At 38.3% G+C, this 14,656-nt stretch overlaps 1 protein-coding gene across 4 annotated transcripts in view; it reads right to left on the reverse strand.

Moving 5' to 3' along the window:
• The window catches only part of cacnb2b (calcium channel, voltage-dependent, beta 2b), a 32,544-nt gene that overhangs the window by 3,697 nt on the left and 14,191 nt on the right, over positions 1-14,656 (reverse strand). For 3 of the 4 annotated variants that reach the window (XM_034886705.1, XM_034886707.1, XM_034886708.1), the window contains exons 2-12: positions 8,907-8,972; positions 5,286-5,408; positions 4,991-5,130; positions 3,976-4,031; positions 3,794-3,819; positions 3,366-3,446; positions 3,127-3,185; positions 2,916-3,025; positions 2,232-2,240; positions 1,262-1,413; positions 1,010-1,105 (exon numbers count right to left, since the gene is read on the reverse strand). In XM_034886705.1, coding sequence (XP_034742596.1) covers positions 1,010-1,105; positions 1,262-1,413; positions 2,232-2,240; positions 2,916-3,025; positions 3,127-3,185; positions 3,366-3,446; positions 3,794-3,819; positions 3,976-4,031; positions 4,991-5,130; positions 5,286-5,408; positions 8,907-8,972 — 918 coding nt within the window. The remainder of the gene's footprint in view (positions 1-1,009; positions 1,106-1,261; positions 1,414-2,231; positions 2,241-2,915; positions 3,026-3,126; positions 3,186-3,365; positions 3,447-3,793; positions 3,820-3,975; positions 4,032-4,990; positions 5,131-5,285; positions 5,409-8,906; positions 8,973-14,656) is intronic. The other variant, XM_034886706.1, reaches the window with a different exon arrangement.

A 14,656-nucleotide genomic window follows, 5' to 3' on the forward strand; every position in this document is an offset into this window, starting at 1 on the left:
TCTGAGCCAAGTATAAAAAAATGCAAAGGTCCTGCAAGGGCACCAAAAACAAAGTCTCTTCATATGTATTTATTCTGTAAGCAGTTTTATCATTTGTGTTCTATTCAATTAAATAATTAAAAAAAACAACAACCAATTGCCAGCTGCACTGGATAATTGCCTGACATCTGTTCAGCTCACACTTCTGCTCTCTGTGTGTTGCCGTTCTCAAAACCCCTTTTGCTTTGGGAAACAACAATCTTTGAGTTAGTAAGCTACACGTTGAAAATAACAAGTTTGGAAGAAAATGTGCAATGACGCAGGCCTGCTTGGTTCTTTTGGGGAATGTTTTTAAATCGGATTTGTGGGGTTGCTGTTGATGAAGCAAACACGGCGATACGCTGCCAAGAGCAATTACGGTTAACTGCTTATCCAGCTAATTTAAATCTATCGTGTGAACAGTTGACTTCATGTAATATAGTGTTACATTTTCTTTTGCGGTGTGTTGTGTGTGTTGTTCCTCCAAAATAAGTTCCTTCCCCAGAGTATTTTTTAGAGTCACCCTCCGGAGCTTAGCCCTATCCAAGATGATTGTGATTGCTTTAAAGAAATGCAAATAACCCAAAGCATTTTTATCTATTTCTTTCTATGTGTGGTGTAGCCAGACCTTACTCCACAGCGCCGTGGAGATAGTTGTGGCAATGCGAGACTACTGAGAACTTGACCTCACTATCATAAAAGGTAGCCAGGTCCCTGCATTAAAGTCAAGAGGGACAATAATGTATTTCCAGTTTGCACCAAACTCAGTACTGATTTCTTTCCATTCCTGGTCAGTTGTTACCTGTTTAACAACTTCAACAACAGAGACACAGCCAAATGTATAATTCTGTGCACCATATGAAATAACTAACATTAACCTGTAACATAAAAAAACATTTATTCATTCATCTATTCAAGATAAAATATAGTATTACTGAATAGAAACAAACACTGAAGCAATTTCATACATTGGCCACTAGATGGCGCTCACCGTTGGGCATTGGGCAAGCTTGTCTGCGGCCACCATCTGAACATTAAGATGCTTGGTCTGCGACTTCCCTCTAGTCTTGATCAGTCTTGTCAACACCTACAGTGGAGAGATGAGGAGAAAAAAGAACAGAGAAAAAAGGTTAAGGTGGCTATCTGCATTTTACATGATCATGTTTGCTTAGTATACACATACAGTCCAAAATATTGAGGGAACAGTCAGGCCAAAAAAGTGCAAGTCTCTGATAAAGCTTACCTTTGGTGATGAGATCTTGACATAGACAAGGATGGGTGCCAGGGAGGTCTTGGACACCTGAAGCGGGTGGTTGATTGTGTCTGCGTCTAGAATCACCAGCTGCATGCTGCGGGCGAGCTCAAAGATACGCTCCACCTCGCCTTGGATCTGGGCTAAAAAAGCAAAAAAGCAAAGCATGATTCTGATAACTAAGATCTAGGAAATCCATCAATTGCATATTTAACTTCTTTGTTAAAATTTAACTTCTTAACTTACAGTAGATATTTTCCTGTCACTGACCTTCGGATTGTAATTGCACAACTTTCCAATCTTTTATTTGAAACACCTTCATCATGCCATTTTGTGTAATTTTAAGTTATTTCTTATGTATTTGCATTGCAAGAGCTGGTAAGTGAAGATTTCTTTTGTTCTTCTCTATTGTATTTAATTAAGATGAAGAAATGGCAATGCAATTTCAAATCTTTTATTTTGAAGGTTAGAACAGAAGTAAGATAATAATTAAATGATCAAGTTATATTTTGAGATTAAAAGGTTTATTGTTGAAGCAGCAGTTGACAGAAAAGTTCAATTTACTGGAGTAGCTGTTGTGGAACGAATCACAAAAACTCATAAGACAGTTTACAAAACCCTTCAACAGATTAAAAACTGTGTGACCTAGGACAAAACACTGCCCACTTGTGAGACTATATGGTTATAAAATAAGGGATGTATGGGAGGAGTAATTCAAAGATTTTCTACTAGAGGGAGAACAGGAAAGCATGGCACATTTCAGCCCTTTAAGAAGGGTTGAATTACATTTTACATATCTCAGTTAGTTAGCTAACTAAAACAACTTAACAGAAGAGATAACCTTGGTGTATGTTTACACAGTAACAGTGTCAGAACAGTGCCTGTTGGTGCTGATGAGGGAATGAAATGAAGGTGGACATTCAAACAGACAAGGACAACCAGTGCTTTCAGTCATACATACCGGCAGCATCTGGGATGAGAGAGCAATGAGAAACAGAAGAGTAGAGAAAACCAAGTAAATCTTATCCCCCTTCTGTCTGATACCCATGCTTTATTGTCATAACCATTACTACACAATGTCACGGGGGCAAAGACAGTGACTACCCAGTAAATATCAACTAAAATTATGACCAGATAATCTACAGCTAGCTCATCTAACGCTCGGCAAAAAGCAAATGAGTGTATCTATCAAAATGTAGAACTATTCTTATTATAATCTTCAGTGTAGTGCATACAGTGATCTCTGGCATTATCATTCCGTTGAGTAAAGGATCCTCTATGCAGTATACAGTACATACAAAACACACTGTGAACCCCAACAGCAGTGTTTTAATGACATAAAAGGGAAAGTATAAGACATTCATTTTAGACTTAGGTGAGATGGTATTGGTTGCTTGTTTTAACCCAATTAGGGTTGCAAATGGGTGAGGTTTGCCACCAGGGACAAGACGAGTGCCAGAAAGCTGAGACAATTACAAGAAGTTATTTTAGAAGTCAATTTAGTGTACTTCTCTATTACTGATACTCTGTGAATTGTACTGATGAGTTTAACCCCAACCGTCTTGCTCACAAAACAGACAGAAGTGGTGCCAAAGAAAATTTGCCACGACTACTGGCTCCATGTTGCAATGATAAAGCTGTGTACCTAAATTGGAGCGGGTGTTCGACCGGTCCATTAAGGCCTTTTTGCCAGGGTTGTTGAGGATGGACCGTTTAGCCAGAGAGATGTCTGCTGTTACCCGTGTAATAGTAATTCTGGAGAGGACACAGAGAAGCAGGGATTGTTACACAGTTGTGATTTGCATTATATTTGCTCATGAAAAAGTATGGCACTATAGAATTAAATCAGAACTTACCTGCCTTCAAATCGATGTTTTAAATAGTCAAATAGAGCTTTTTGCATCATATCTGTAACCTGGAATTACAAAAGAAACGTGCTTTAAAAAACAATTCGGCTCTATTTAAGTTCAATAAAAAACATCAATACATATTTAAAATACTAGATTAGGTGTCTCAACTTTACAGCATCTCAGGCCCTTCACAAGTCAAAGGCAACTTATTAAGAGCTAACAAAGAGTGTGTGGGGCAGACCTACCTCTAAACCCTTTAGTGATGGTCCCATTAAAACCACAGGACGCATTGTAGGCACTACATCATACATAGCCACCTGCTCCCCCTATAGCCACAAAGAAGTTACGCAAGTTTAATTCAGTGTATAAGTTGCTGCTGATGCAACATGCAGGGCAAATATAAGATCATATAAAACTTTATTATCCAGATGGAAATTGCTATTCATAAGTTGCAGAACAAACAAAAGAGTGCAAGTATCCAAAAGACTGAGATGACATAAGAGTAGATGCAAAAACAAAGTGAACAAGGATGGAATGTGTTTGTTCTCTAATGTTCTATAAAGCTCTTTATAAAAAAAAAAGGAAAAGTTCTACTAAACGTTTTCCAGATATAGATGTCAAATAATGGGGTTAAAAGAGATGTCAGCAGAACAACCAACATTGGCTCACTTACCGGTTTCTTTTTCACCTGTTGATTGGCTGTTTATGCAGAAGGATAAGAAAGGTATCTAATGTTAACTCACCAATCACCAAAAATTAAACAACAAAATCATCTCTCTTTTTTTGCAATTGGCCACACACACACACACACACACACACACACACACACACACACACACACACACACACACTGACCTTGTGATGGAGGAGTATATTTCTTTGAGTTCATATCTTGAGCTACTTGAGCTTTGCTGGAATGAGAGAAAAGGTCAGATCTTTTCACTAAAGACAGAGACAAACAGCCTTCTTCTTTAAAGTCAACATCTTAATGTTTCACTCATGGTGAAAAAAGAGCACTATGTGTCTATGGAATAAAAGAATGTGTGCTTACAGTCTGTATCTACTTTTATAAGACACAGCTATTTAAAGCTTAGAGGGCAACTCCCATGAAATGATTCAGCAAACACAGTTGCCACAGATACCAAATTCCCAAGAACCTCTAGATGAGGTTCTTTCAACCTAAATAAGGAAAGGCCAAATCTTTCAGTCTGTAGTGGATCGTCCTGCCCGCCCGGCTGATTAGAGTAAAAGCAACCTGCTGACTGAACACAACTAGTAGTCTCAAACAATTTTTTTGTTTCTTTGAAAGTGGATTTTATAGCATGTTGAAATAAATCGAAACCAATGGCTGTCTGAAAGCTATGGAAAATGTTTAAAATGTAAAAAAAAAAATATTAGCCCCAAAAAGCTGTAGCAATACTGTGTGAAAGTTGGTTTGTGGTATTTGATTAATTATAAATTTGCTCAGGAGTATGTTCCACTGAAGTGATAAGGGTCTATGAATAGAGGGTTTTGTATGCTGTACAGATTGTGAAGCCCCTTGACATAAATTGGTTATTTTTGGCTATATAGATAAATCTGACATTACTTGACCTCAACTCACCCCTAAGTGTGAACATTGTGTTTGTTTGGTTCATTTTTGCTCACTATTGCATGGAGAGTGCAAGAAAGGACGGTCACTCGAGGCCCTCAGCTAATTTCTGCCACATTGCGGCGGTTTGCAGCTGGATGCTTTTGTCATATAATCCTTTGTATGTGACGTTGTAGTGATATTTGTGTTTGTATGTGTGCTGGAACAATAAAGATTATTATTATTATTAGGCTGTAGGATTACGAATGAACGTGTGGAAAGTGGGAATGTTGTACATACTTGGCTAAGGCCTTGGCAGCTTTCCTCGCCTGGACTTCTCTTTTGATGAGAATGGTTTCCAGATTGACTGGACTAGGGATGAAGCCCACCACACCATCCTCCTTCACCGGCCGTCCGATCCACCACTCATTGTTACATTTCTGGTAATTAAAAGAAGAAAAAAATGTTTGAATTGAAGGCCTGGCTCATATTTCATTGTTTACTCTGATGAGGCTTAGAAGTCTATTCAACACCTGCATTATTACATTTTATGTCATTGTTACCTCACACCTGTATGTGACTGTTTATTTCAAACCTCTTTGATATGGAGGAAGTCTCTGGCCTCAAAGGTGACGGCCTGGCCCGGTAAGGGAACGTTGTCATCGTCTGCTGGCGTGTAAGAGAAGTTGCAACGTACTGCGAATGCCACAGGCTTGTACTGTGGACACAGGACAGGTGTTCATAACAGAATGTAATTACTAATGGATATCAAGTCAGCTTTAATCCCCACATTTTACCCACATACACAAAAAAAACGTTAATATTCACTTAATTTATATACAGCATATAACAGATTATAATAAATCTACATCGTGATTTTTTTTCTCACAACCAGGAACAACTAGTGTTGTATTGGAGGAGCTGAACTAATATGAAATGAAGCCATCTCCACACAGAAACATCAAATACTGTAATCTGTCCAAAAGTGCTTTTGAAACCTCAGTGGATTTGTTAAAAAGAGTATAAATGTTTTTTGTACAGTTTAGTGTAAATTATGCTCTAAATATTCTTTTTAAACATCATGGAACCAGCATAATTATGGTGTGCATGCCTGAGAGCGTGGTGTTGTACCTGGCTGTGTGCATGCTGTGTGTGTGTGTGGCATGTTTTCATGTGGGTCTTTCAGTACATGTACTATTTATACTACTTTATTGTGCTTTTCCCTACTGCCCAATCAACTCTGCATTTAAATATTAACAACTTTAAATTGTTGCATTTGACCTTTCGGTACTAATGTAAGGGAGATTACTAAATAATGCAACGCGGTTAAAGTAGGATGTATTTGGAAAAGATACAGCAAAATATGTTGCAGATATACAGAACCCAGCTGGTATCATGGAGCAAAGAACTCCCCAGAAATTAATACATTTCTTGCACAGAAAGTAATAAATTGTACTCTGAAATTATTTGACAAAATACAGCAGAAACAATATCATTTTCACACGTCAGAATATTAACGATTACACAACATTGAAAATTCAAGTACTGCTACATGTACATATCTAAAATGACAAAATCAATACAAAACTGGATGAAATCCCAGCAGCATGTTTAAATTACATTATCTATGGCCACACAATTTAATCAACCTGCTACTAAAACTCAATATCAATTTACTGAATCACTAAAAACAGAACGAACTGAAGTTACAGGTAAATGTTGCTACTCTAGTAACACTCCTAATACGCCTACATTAAGTAGGCGAGTTAGCAGCAGGATAACATGCTGTGTTTTGGTACAAACACGCAATTCATTCCACCATATTAATATCATTAGGTTATCTCATCTTGTTGACTGGACATTGTGTCAGTGCACATACTGTGTGCATCTGTGCAGCCTAATCCAATGCAAAAGGAACATGGTGACGGTTGTCAGAGCATAGCAAATCTAATCTATACGAGTCAGAGATATGTGGATATTCAGGAATTAGTCTGTTTGTCTGTTGAACAATATAGTGTTCCTTAAACGTATGTTAAAATAACAAATTGTTTTACATTAACCACATAAATTTATTTTAATTATATCTTGTACATGTAGTTACATTTTTATGTCTTCTATCAATAAACTGATTTAACCCGAGAAATACCATTCCTCTTGTATCTTTCCCTTGAGCTGCTTGAGTTTCAGCGCCCCGGTATTGTGTATGCTGGCTTACTGACACACGGCATGGCTTACTGGGACACTTAAACAGAACAGAGCCATCCTTAATGATATGATCAGTTGATTTCCCACTATGATAAATGCAGAATGCCTGCTGTAAAAAAGACCCATGCATTCACAGAAGCCAAAGAATGTTTCCTTCTGACTGAACGCCTGTTGGTGTTATAATCTTATCAGAGTCAAATGTCAGTGGCTACAGAGATCACGCTGCTAATTACTCCACTTTGGGAAAATTAGGCTTTGGGAGAGGTTGTGGGGACAGCAGGAGACAGGTTGAGTTTGTTGGCCAGCTTAATTACAAAGCACCAGTGGGGGTACAATAAATCTGTGGAGGAGGATTTTATTCAAAATGCAATGGGACATGTGTCAACAGGCGCTGAGAGATAAGACTTTGATATAAGAGAGAGTTTGATAGAAAACTGGAAAACTTGACCTTCTGTAACTGGCCTATGTAGGACACACTAAACAGTGATTGCCAGTGCAGGGAACATTCTGGCAACAAGTTGTATTTAGGAGGTTTGGTTCTGGTTTGGTTGTACGGCACATGACATATCAGTATTACATATAGGGACTTTGAGAGCACAATGTATTGCTACTTAAAAACACAAGCAAACAGACCGACCATTTTCAAATCGATGACTCAACATCATCATCCATTTCACCAGCTGTGCTAAAGGAGCCAGAGTTTGAGCTTCTCTCTCTGGCTAACTTCTCATTACTCCACTACAGGGAGATATTGTCTGTATTATCTATCAAATCTATTCCGTAATTGTCTTATGTGCAGTGTTTTTTCTGTTCATAAATGCAACCAACCAATATCTTTTCTGTATCACCATCAAACTAAATACTCAAGGATTTAACACACGCATCATTGATAGACTGGAAAACCTAAAAACCTGCACCTTTAAGGGGCAAATTTTGGATACACTTGATGTTAAAGGATACATAAATTGCATTTAAGTCACAGCCCAAGAGGTTTTACTCAGTTTGTTAAATTATGTACATTAATTATTGTGCAGTCTTGTGCAGATTTCTTGATTATTTGTTTATGGGGATTCCACTTAACTAAATGAAAGAGCTTAACAAGGCATGTACTGTAGGTGTACTGTACTGTATGAGGCACAACGGCTCAGAAACAATGAAATATTGTTTGCATCACCCTCTCCTTTAGTTTCTGTCATTTCATACTGTACTGGTTCCTAACCTGTGGGCCAGGACCCCCAAGGGGTTGCAAAATACATCAAAAGGGTTTCAGGATGATTAGTGAAAAGGAAAGAAGAGGGGAAAACATTACTGCTGCACAAAATAATTCTTCAATCACGTTCAGTTTTTTTTTTTTTTTTTTACATTTCTTTAATCTTTGCATTTTTCTCATTAAATACCCTTTCTGACTTTCATACCTTTCATGAAGCAATCTGGCTGCTATCTTGTAAACAAATGAGAAAATAATCATAATCAGTTCATACTTTAAGACGTCTACTTATATAATCTTGAATTGAATGTGGGTAAATGTGAAGTAATGTCAAAATATTTGTGCTGGGAACACAGAGCAGTAAAATGAGATTAAGTGCTTTCCCTTACCTCACATGCACACTGGATTACAGATTATTGTCCTCGTTTATCATTATAGCTGTTAATGCAAAAACATTTATCACATTTAAAAAAAAGCTGGCCGGTTGAATTGTCGTTGCATTACACTCTGGTTTCTTCCTGTGGAAATATACTGCTTTAAAAGCCGTCGGCTCACGACGGGGTCAGAATTAATTTGAACTGAATCAGTGATAATTAATATCCTTCATTATTTTTCTTTTCCAAACATAAAACACATAAAGGGATGGCAAAGATGAAGATTTCAATGACTCATTTCAGTAGCAGAATATTCCTCCGCTAATCCCAAGTCCTGATGCCTGTGTTTCCTGCCTGTGATGTAATCATGTCCTCGAGAGCACCCGCTCTGAAAAATGTGTCTGTGAGATCAAGAACAGTGAAAAAGTACCTTGGCCTTCTCCAGCTGCACCTGGGCGTTTCTTTCCTCGACGGCGTCCAAGTCCTGACGCTCTCCCTGCAGGAGAAGGAGAGTAACCATGATTAGTTGAATCCAATTTCTACATTGATTATTGAGTGATCGTTGATGAAACATTATGCATTGCCCTGTTTTATAGACTTTTTGAAGATGTGGAAAATTCCGTTTTGTTAAGTAAGAAAAGAACACGAGACAGAAAGATGGAGTACACAAGGAAACTGTAAGTATTACGTATAAATCACTTAAACACAGTCTTAATAATAATAATAAAAAAAAGAATACATTCATTTTTTTATAGCGCTTTTTTAAACACTCAAAGACGCTTTACAGTTTTGGTTCACGAACAGTCTTATAGATAAAATATGTCATGTATGATTGATTCAAGTTGCAGTTGGAAACACATTGTACTAATAATGTCTTTATTTGGCCTCATTGGGATTAAAGAGAGGCAGTGACAACAATGAGTTACAGACTTATCATATAAAACAGATAGCACAGGGCGTCTGGACAGCTCAGATGGCGGATCAGGCACCCATGTGTGGAGGTTTACTCCTCGACGCAACAGGTCTGGGTTCGGCTCCGACCTGCGGCCCTTTTGCTGCATGTCATCCCCCCCCTTTCTCCCCTTTCATGTCTTCAGCTGTCATGTTGAAATAAAGGCCTAAAATGCCCCCAAAAAAATTCTTAAAACAGATAACACAATATACTTTTGAACCAATTAAAATAACTAGTTATTAGAAATTATGCAGATGATCAAATTTTGTCTCTTCAAAGCAAACTAGTTGCAATTCAAAGTATCAATAAATGATTATAATAAAGATGACTATTTGTTCTACTCTATAGAAACACTAGTCTGCACATTGTTGTGATATAGCCTGACATGTTGTTTCTCCCCACTCGCCATCTCCACTATCGGGGTTTAGGGCTTTCCAGGACAGTTGTGATTGGTTTAAAGAAATCCAAACAAAACAGTTAGTTGTTTCCCCCCTATAATAATAAATTGAATTTATATAGCGCTTTTCACAAACTCAAAGACACTTGAATCCCGTAATAGAAAGGTGTTGTAGCCAGATCTTACTATGGTCTGGCAATGCGAGAGTATAAAAACACTAAATTAAGACTAACACACTGAGATTCAAATGTATCCAAACATCAGAGGCCAGACGGGAAATTTTGTTTTGTACCTCCATAAAGTTGTGGGACTTGTAAGAGACAGGAAAATAGTTGATTAGTCACTAGCTTCAGTCAAACTCCAAAAGCGCGTTAGCCTTCATCTCTTATAACACACCTTGAAAGCATCCTACGTTAGATCCTCCCCGACTGGTGAATGCTAACATCTTTCAAACTCAACAACCGCAGTACTAATGCATGTAGTAATGCTGATGCAGTCACTTGATTACATTTTCTGACTCTAAGCTCCTCGTGGGCCACAAAAAGCATGACTAAACTGTTCTTAAATGGCTAATCAATACTACATGGTGACTACAAAAACATAAAATTGGAGTGCCCCTTTTATTTCACAATTGAAGGATTCGGATGGTGATGTGTAAGGAGCTACATGCCTGAATGTTTATAGCTTAATTCTCGGCTTTATTACTCCCCTCATATTAAAAGTCTTCACAGGTTTATGTTTTAAAAGGAAAGCCTTTTGGAATTTCCTTCACAGATGTTATATTGGCTAGAGAATTATTTTTTATATTGCCCAGTTAGTTACGGAACAATGATTTCTAAAAATTTGTCTTTCAACCATATAAAGTTTAAACAAGGAATTGTATTGAAAGAGAATTTATAATTTTACACTCGGTCTTAGGACATCAACCGCTGCTCTTTTTAAAGATGTTTGCTTGTTCATTGATAGAGGCTCATGCTGCTGCAGGCACCGCTGTTCTCTCTCTATTATGGCATTTTTGGGTATTTTGTATCACGTCTTATATTCTATCGTTTAAATGTCTTTCTTTCATATGAAATAATTTATGCACATATCTTCTGAGAAGACCTCGAAACTCATGCTAGTTAAAGTGTAGGATGCAAACACTGATTGAACGTATCCCTGTTGAGGTTTGGACCTAACCAAGACATACCTTTTCATTTACTGTTCCCTCCTTCCCAGAACCCTCTTGTCTTTAATTGTCAGTGAAGTGTTGCAGCAGATCCCTCCTGGGATGCTCAGGTTTATATGCCATGTGTCCCAGTGATTAGATTGTGCCCCCAAGGACATGGTAATTATGCCCTCTGTGTCATAGCCAGGAGGTGGCACAACCCTCTGCGTCAATCTGGCACTCAAGATACCCACTTGCATCCTAAAGTCACAAATCAGCTGTCTTGTTGACACTCTGCTCAGTCTGGAGCATTTGAGTCTGCATCCTTGACGCTACACTTCCAGGATTGCTTCTGGGAAATTCTGTCAGATGCATGTATTTCCCCTTTCTTTCTGATTTCTTTTTGTTGGAATTATAAATTCAGTGGATTAATGAGGACTTTTTCTTCAGATCTCTGCCGGGCAAATTGAGACAGCTAGCTAGATGATCTATTCAATCAGAGTTTTCTCTCGCACAACTATTTTGCAGCAGGTCTGCGTGGAGCTTAGCGCTGCCCATCATAATTCTAATTGTTGTAACAAAATGCAATTAAACCAGAGAATGGGGATTCTCTGGTTTAATTCTCTGGAGAATGGGAATAACTGGCCGGTTAAAGAAGAAAGCGTCTTCCCTGACACACTGCAATAACGAGTTGATTGAGGACATACGCGAGACACAAACCCCGTTCTCCTGGGTGAAAGTCCTGTGTTGGACCCATCTACCACCCCAAGCTCCCTCCCTATGTGGAATTTCCCCCTTACATATACTATTTGCTAAACCCAATCTAGATGCTGCTCTCCCCAGTACGTTCTACACACACACACCAAAGGGTGCCTTTTTTGTCGCATCAGACGCGGACAGCCACTGCCCAAACGTCCTCATTTTACGAGTTCGGAGTGAGAACGGAAAAGACACATCCTTGCCTTCAGTCTTTATGCTAAGCTAAGCTAACCATGTCCCAATCCCAGCTCAATCCTTAACACACAGACACGAGAGTGGTATCAATCTTCTCATCTAACTCTAGGAAAGAGAGCAAATCAGTTTATTTCCAAAATGTTCCAAAAATTCCTTTGACCAAGTGTTTTAGTAGCCTGAACATAACAACATGTGGGACCCAGCACATGAACCATCCACCTTCTCCCTATGACCTCTGTAGTCAGGATGTTACACTTTCTGGACTGAAGCAAAAGTCCTCCAGGAGGCAATTATGTGTCCTACAAAACTTCTCTTGAAAAGCTAATTATTTTAATATGAAAGCATTTTGTAGAAGACAAGGTTTACCTATTCATTATGTTATTCATTACGTTAATTAAAGAGAGCAATAAGAATACACAGGGTGAGTATGAATGTCGGTCCTGACTGTGTTCACTTCTCAAACCTTATGCTCAACCAGCAGAGAACAACTTCCCTTGGGCTCTTCGTTACTCCGACATCCACTCCTACTCTCTACAATATTCCAAGTGAGTGCCCACTGCGCTGCCTGACACTTTGACGATGACAGATTATACAGTGTGTCATTACTATAGGCCAATAGTTATGATGGAATTATCTTCAAGTCCAAAAAGACTCAGCTTTAATAGTGTGTATTATGAAATTACTGTAAGTGGGATGACAAAGGGAGAGAGCTGGAGTAAGTGTGGGAGAGAGGGAGGTGAGAGAGAAAAAGAGACTGTATCAGTAAAGAGGGGAGTGAGGATACATGGGAAAACTTAAATGATAAGGAATTATCATCCATCTTCAACCGCTTATCTAGGGTCGGGTCGCAGGGGCAGCAGCTCCAGTAGTGGACAACAAACTTCACTTTCGCGAGACACATTAACCAGCTTTGACTGAGGGAGGCCAAGGTGTTTCCAGGCCAGTGTGGAGATATAATCTCTGTATCTCTCCACCTATTCCTGGGTTTTCCCCGAGGACACCTTTAGGAAATATCATCTAGGGACAGCAGAGTTGTACTGAGGGGGGTAAATGGGACTGAGAACCCAGGGCCCTCATGTGAAGATGGCGTATTTACACCTGTCTAGGGAACATGAATGCCTGTAAAAATTTCATGGCAATCCATCATATAAAAGGAAACTAGCTCACAATATCAAGCATAACTCAAATAAGGACAAAGGGGGGCATTCTGATGATAAACAGCAGAAAGAACAGAAACACAGTGACGAATATATTCAAAATGTATTAGATTTTCAATTAAAAATACTTATGGCTTAAATTCAGGATGCAGGAAGAACATGTCAAGACTGAGAATTCAACATAACGAGGAGGGGATAAGAGAAGAGGATGAGGGAAATCTCCTTAGGGCAGAATTATGCCCCGGCATGGCTTTTTGTTTACCCATGAAGGGTGTAGACATCTGCTCGCACAGCAACCGCCTCTCCTGCAAGCCAATGTCACCCAGTCAAGAGAACAAAACGCCCCCGCTGAATTATTAAACACTGTTCAGCTCTACTGCAGGTGACTTATAAATGTTTGCAACAATAAGGGAATTATACGAATTATTCACCAGCTTTTGTTTTGTTCATGCATAAGTATGAATTTGAATTTCTTCCCAAAAAAGGTCACAGATAAACTTTCACAAATCCAGATAGGATTTATCTCTTAAATGTGAGCTTTCATTGATGTCTCAGCTGTCTAAGGCACCACAGGTTTAGTATGTAAACAAAATGCTACTCTAGATTGTATTTTACAATACAACAAGTTTTAAAAGTGAAAGTAATTCTAATACTTTAAAATAAATAATATTTGGGATGAACGTTTTAATGGCTTTAATCAATTTATCTTTGGCTTAGCCATGTGTATTTTGTTTTAAAAGAGCTAAATCTTTTAATCGATTAGTCAATCTGGCAAAATATAACCTGAGATTTTTGATAAATTGTCTCAAAAGCTTTTCAAGCAAAAATGACAACATAGTCTCTGGTTACAGCGCCTCAAATGTGTTTCTATGGGATTTATAAAAGCTATGTTTGAGTTTATGATTGATGAATGATGGTGAATACATCACCAGTTAACATGGGTGTTTTTCCAATTTTGTCTGACGTTTTCTAGAACAAATCAATCAAGAAAATGCATTATTATTTGATACTGGAAAAAATAGTTAGTTGCAACTTATTTTTCCAAATTAAAGAGAGCACTTTATGATATTAAAAAACGAGGGCTTTGTCATAAATTACAAAACAGTTCAGTTAAAGGAAACTTCCTCTTTATTGACCAATAATTAATTGAGCTGAACAAATGAGTTAGAACAATATTATACTGTGAAGTATTTCCTTTTTATTTATTCTGTTCCTATTTCATGTAATTTCCAATTTAATAGTGGACAAAGACTAATCAAACCATCTCGTACCTTTAAAAAAACAATTCCAGTACGACTCCTCTAATTTTCTAACTTGGTATTTTATTTAAACTCTCTAGCCCACTTCTTCATGCATTAATTTCTCCATCTCTCCACCAATCCAACTGGCTTCCTCTCCCCACTGTCCCTCCCAGTTGGAGAACTTTCCCAGCCCATTAACGGGATTACATGGCTTAGAGGGGGAGCAAAGGAAGGCAGAGGACAAGGATGATGGGAGGGTGGGTGGACAAGTGAAGCCACATTCTTGCGTGTGCTACCTGAAGGTGACTCCTTTCCTGCACTAAAGCGTTTAC

Source organism: Etheostoma cragini, chromosome 12 (genome assembly GCF_013103735.1).
Source record: "Etheostoma cragini isolate CJK2018 chromosome 12, CSU_Ecrag_1.0, whole genome shotgun sequence".
Lineage (NCBI taxonomy): Eukaryota > Metazoa > Chordata > Actinopteri > Perciformes > Percidae > Etheostoma > Etheostoma cragini.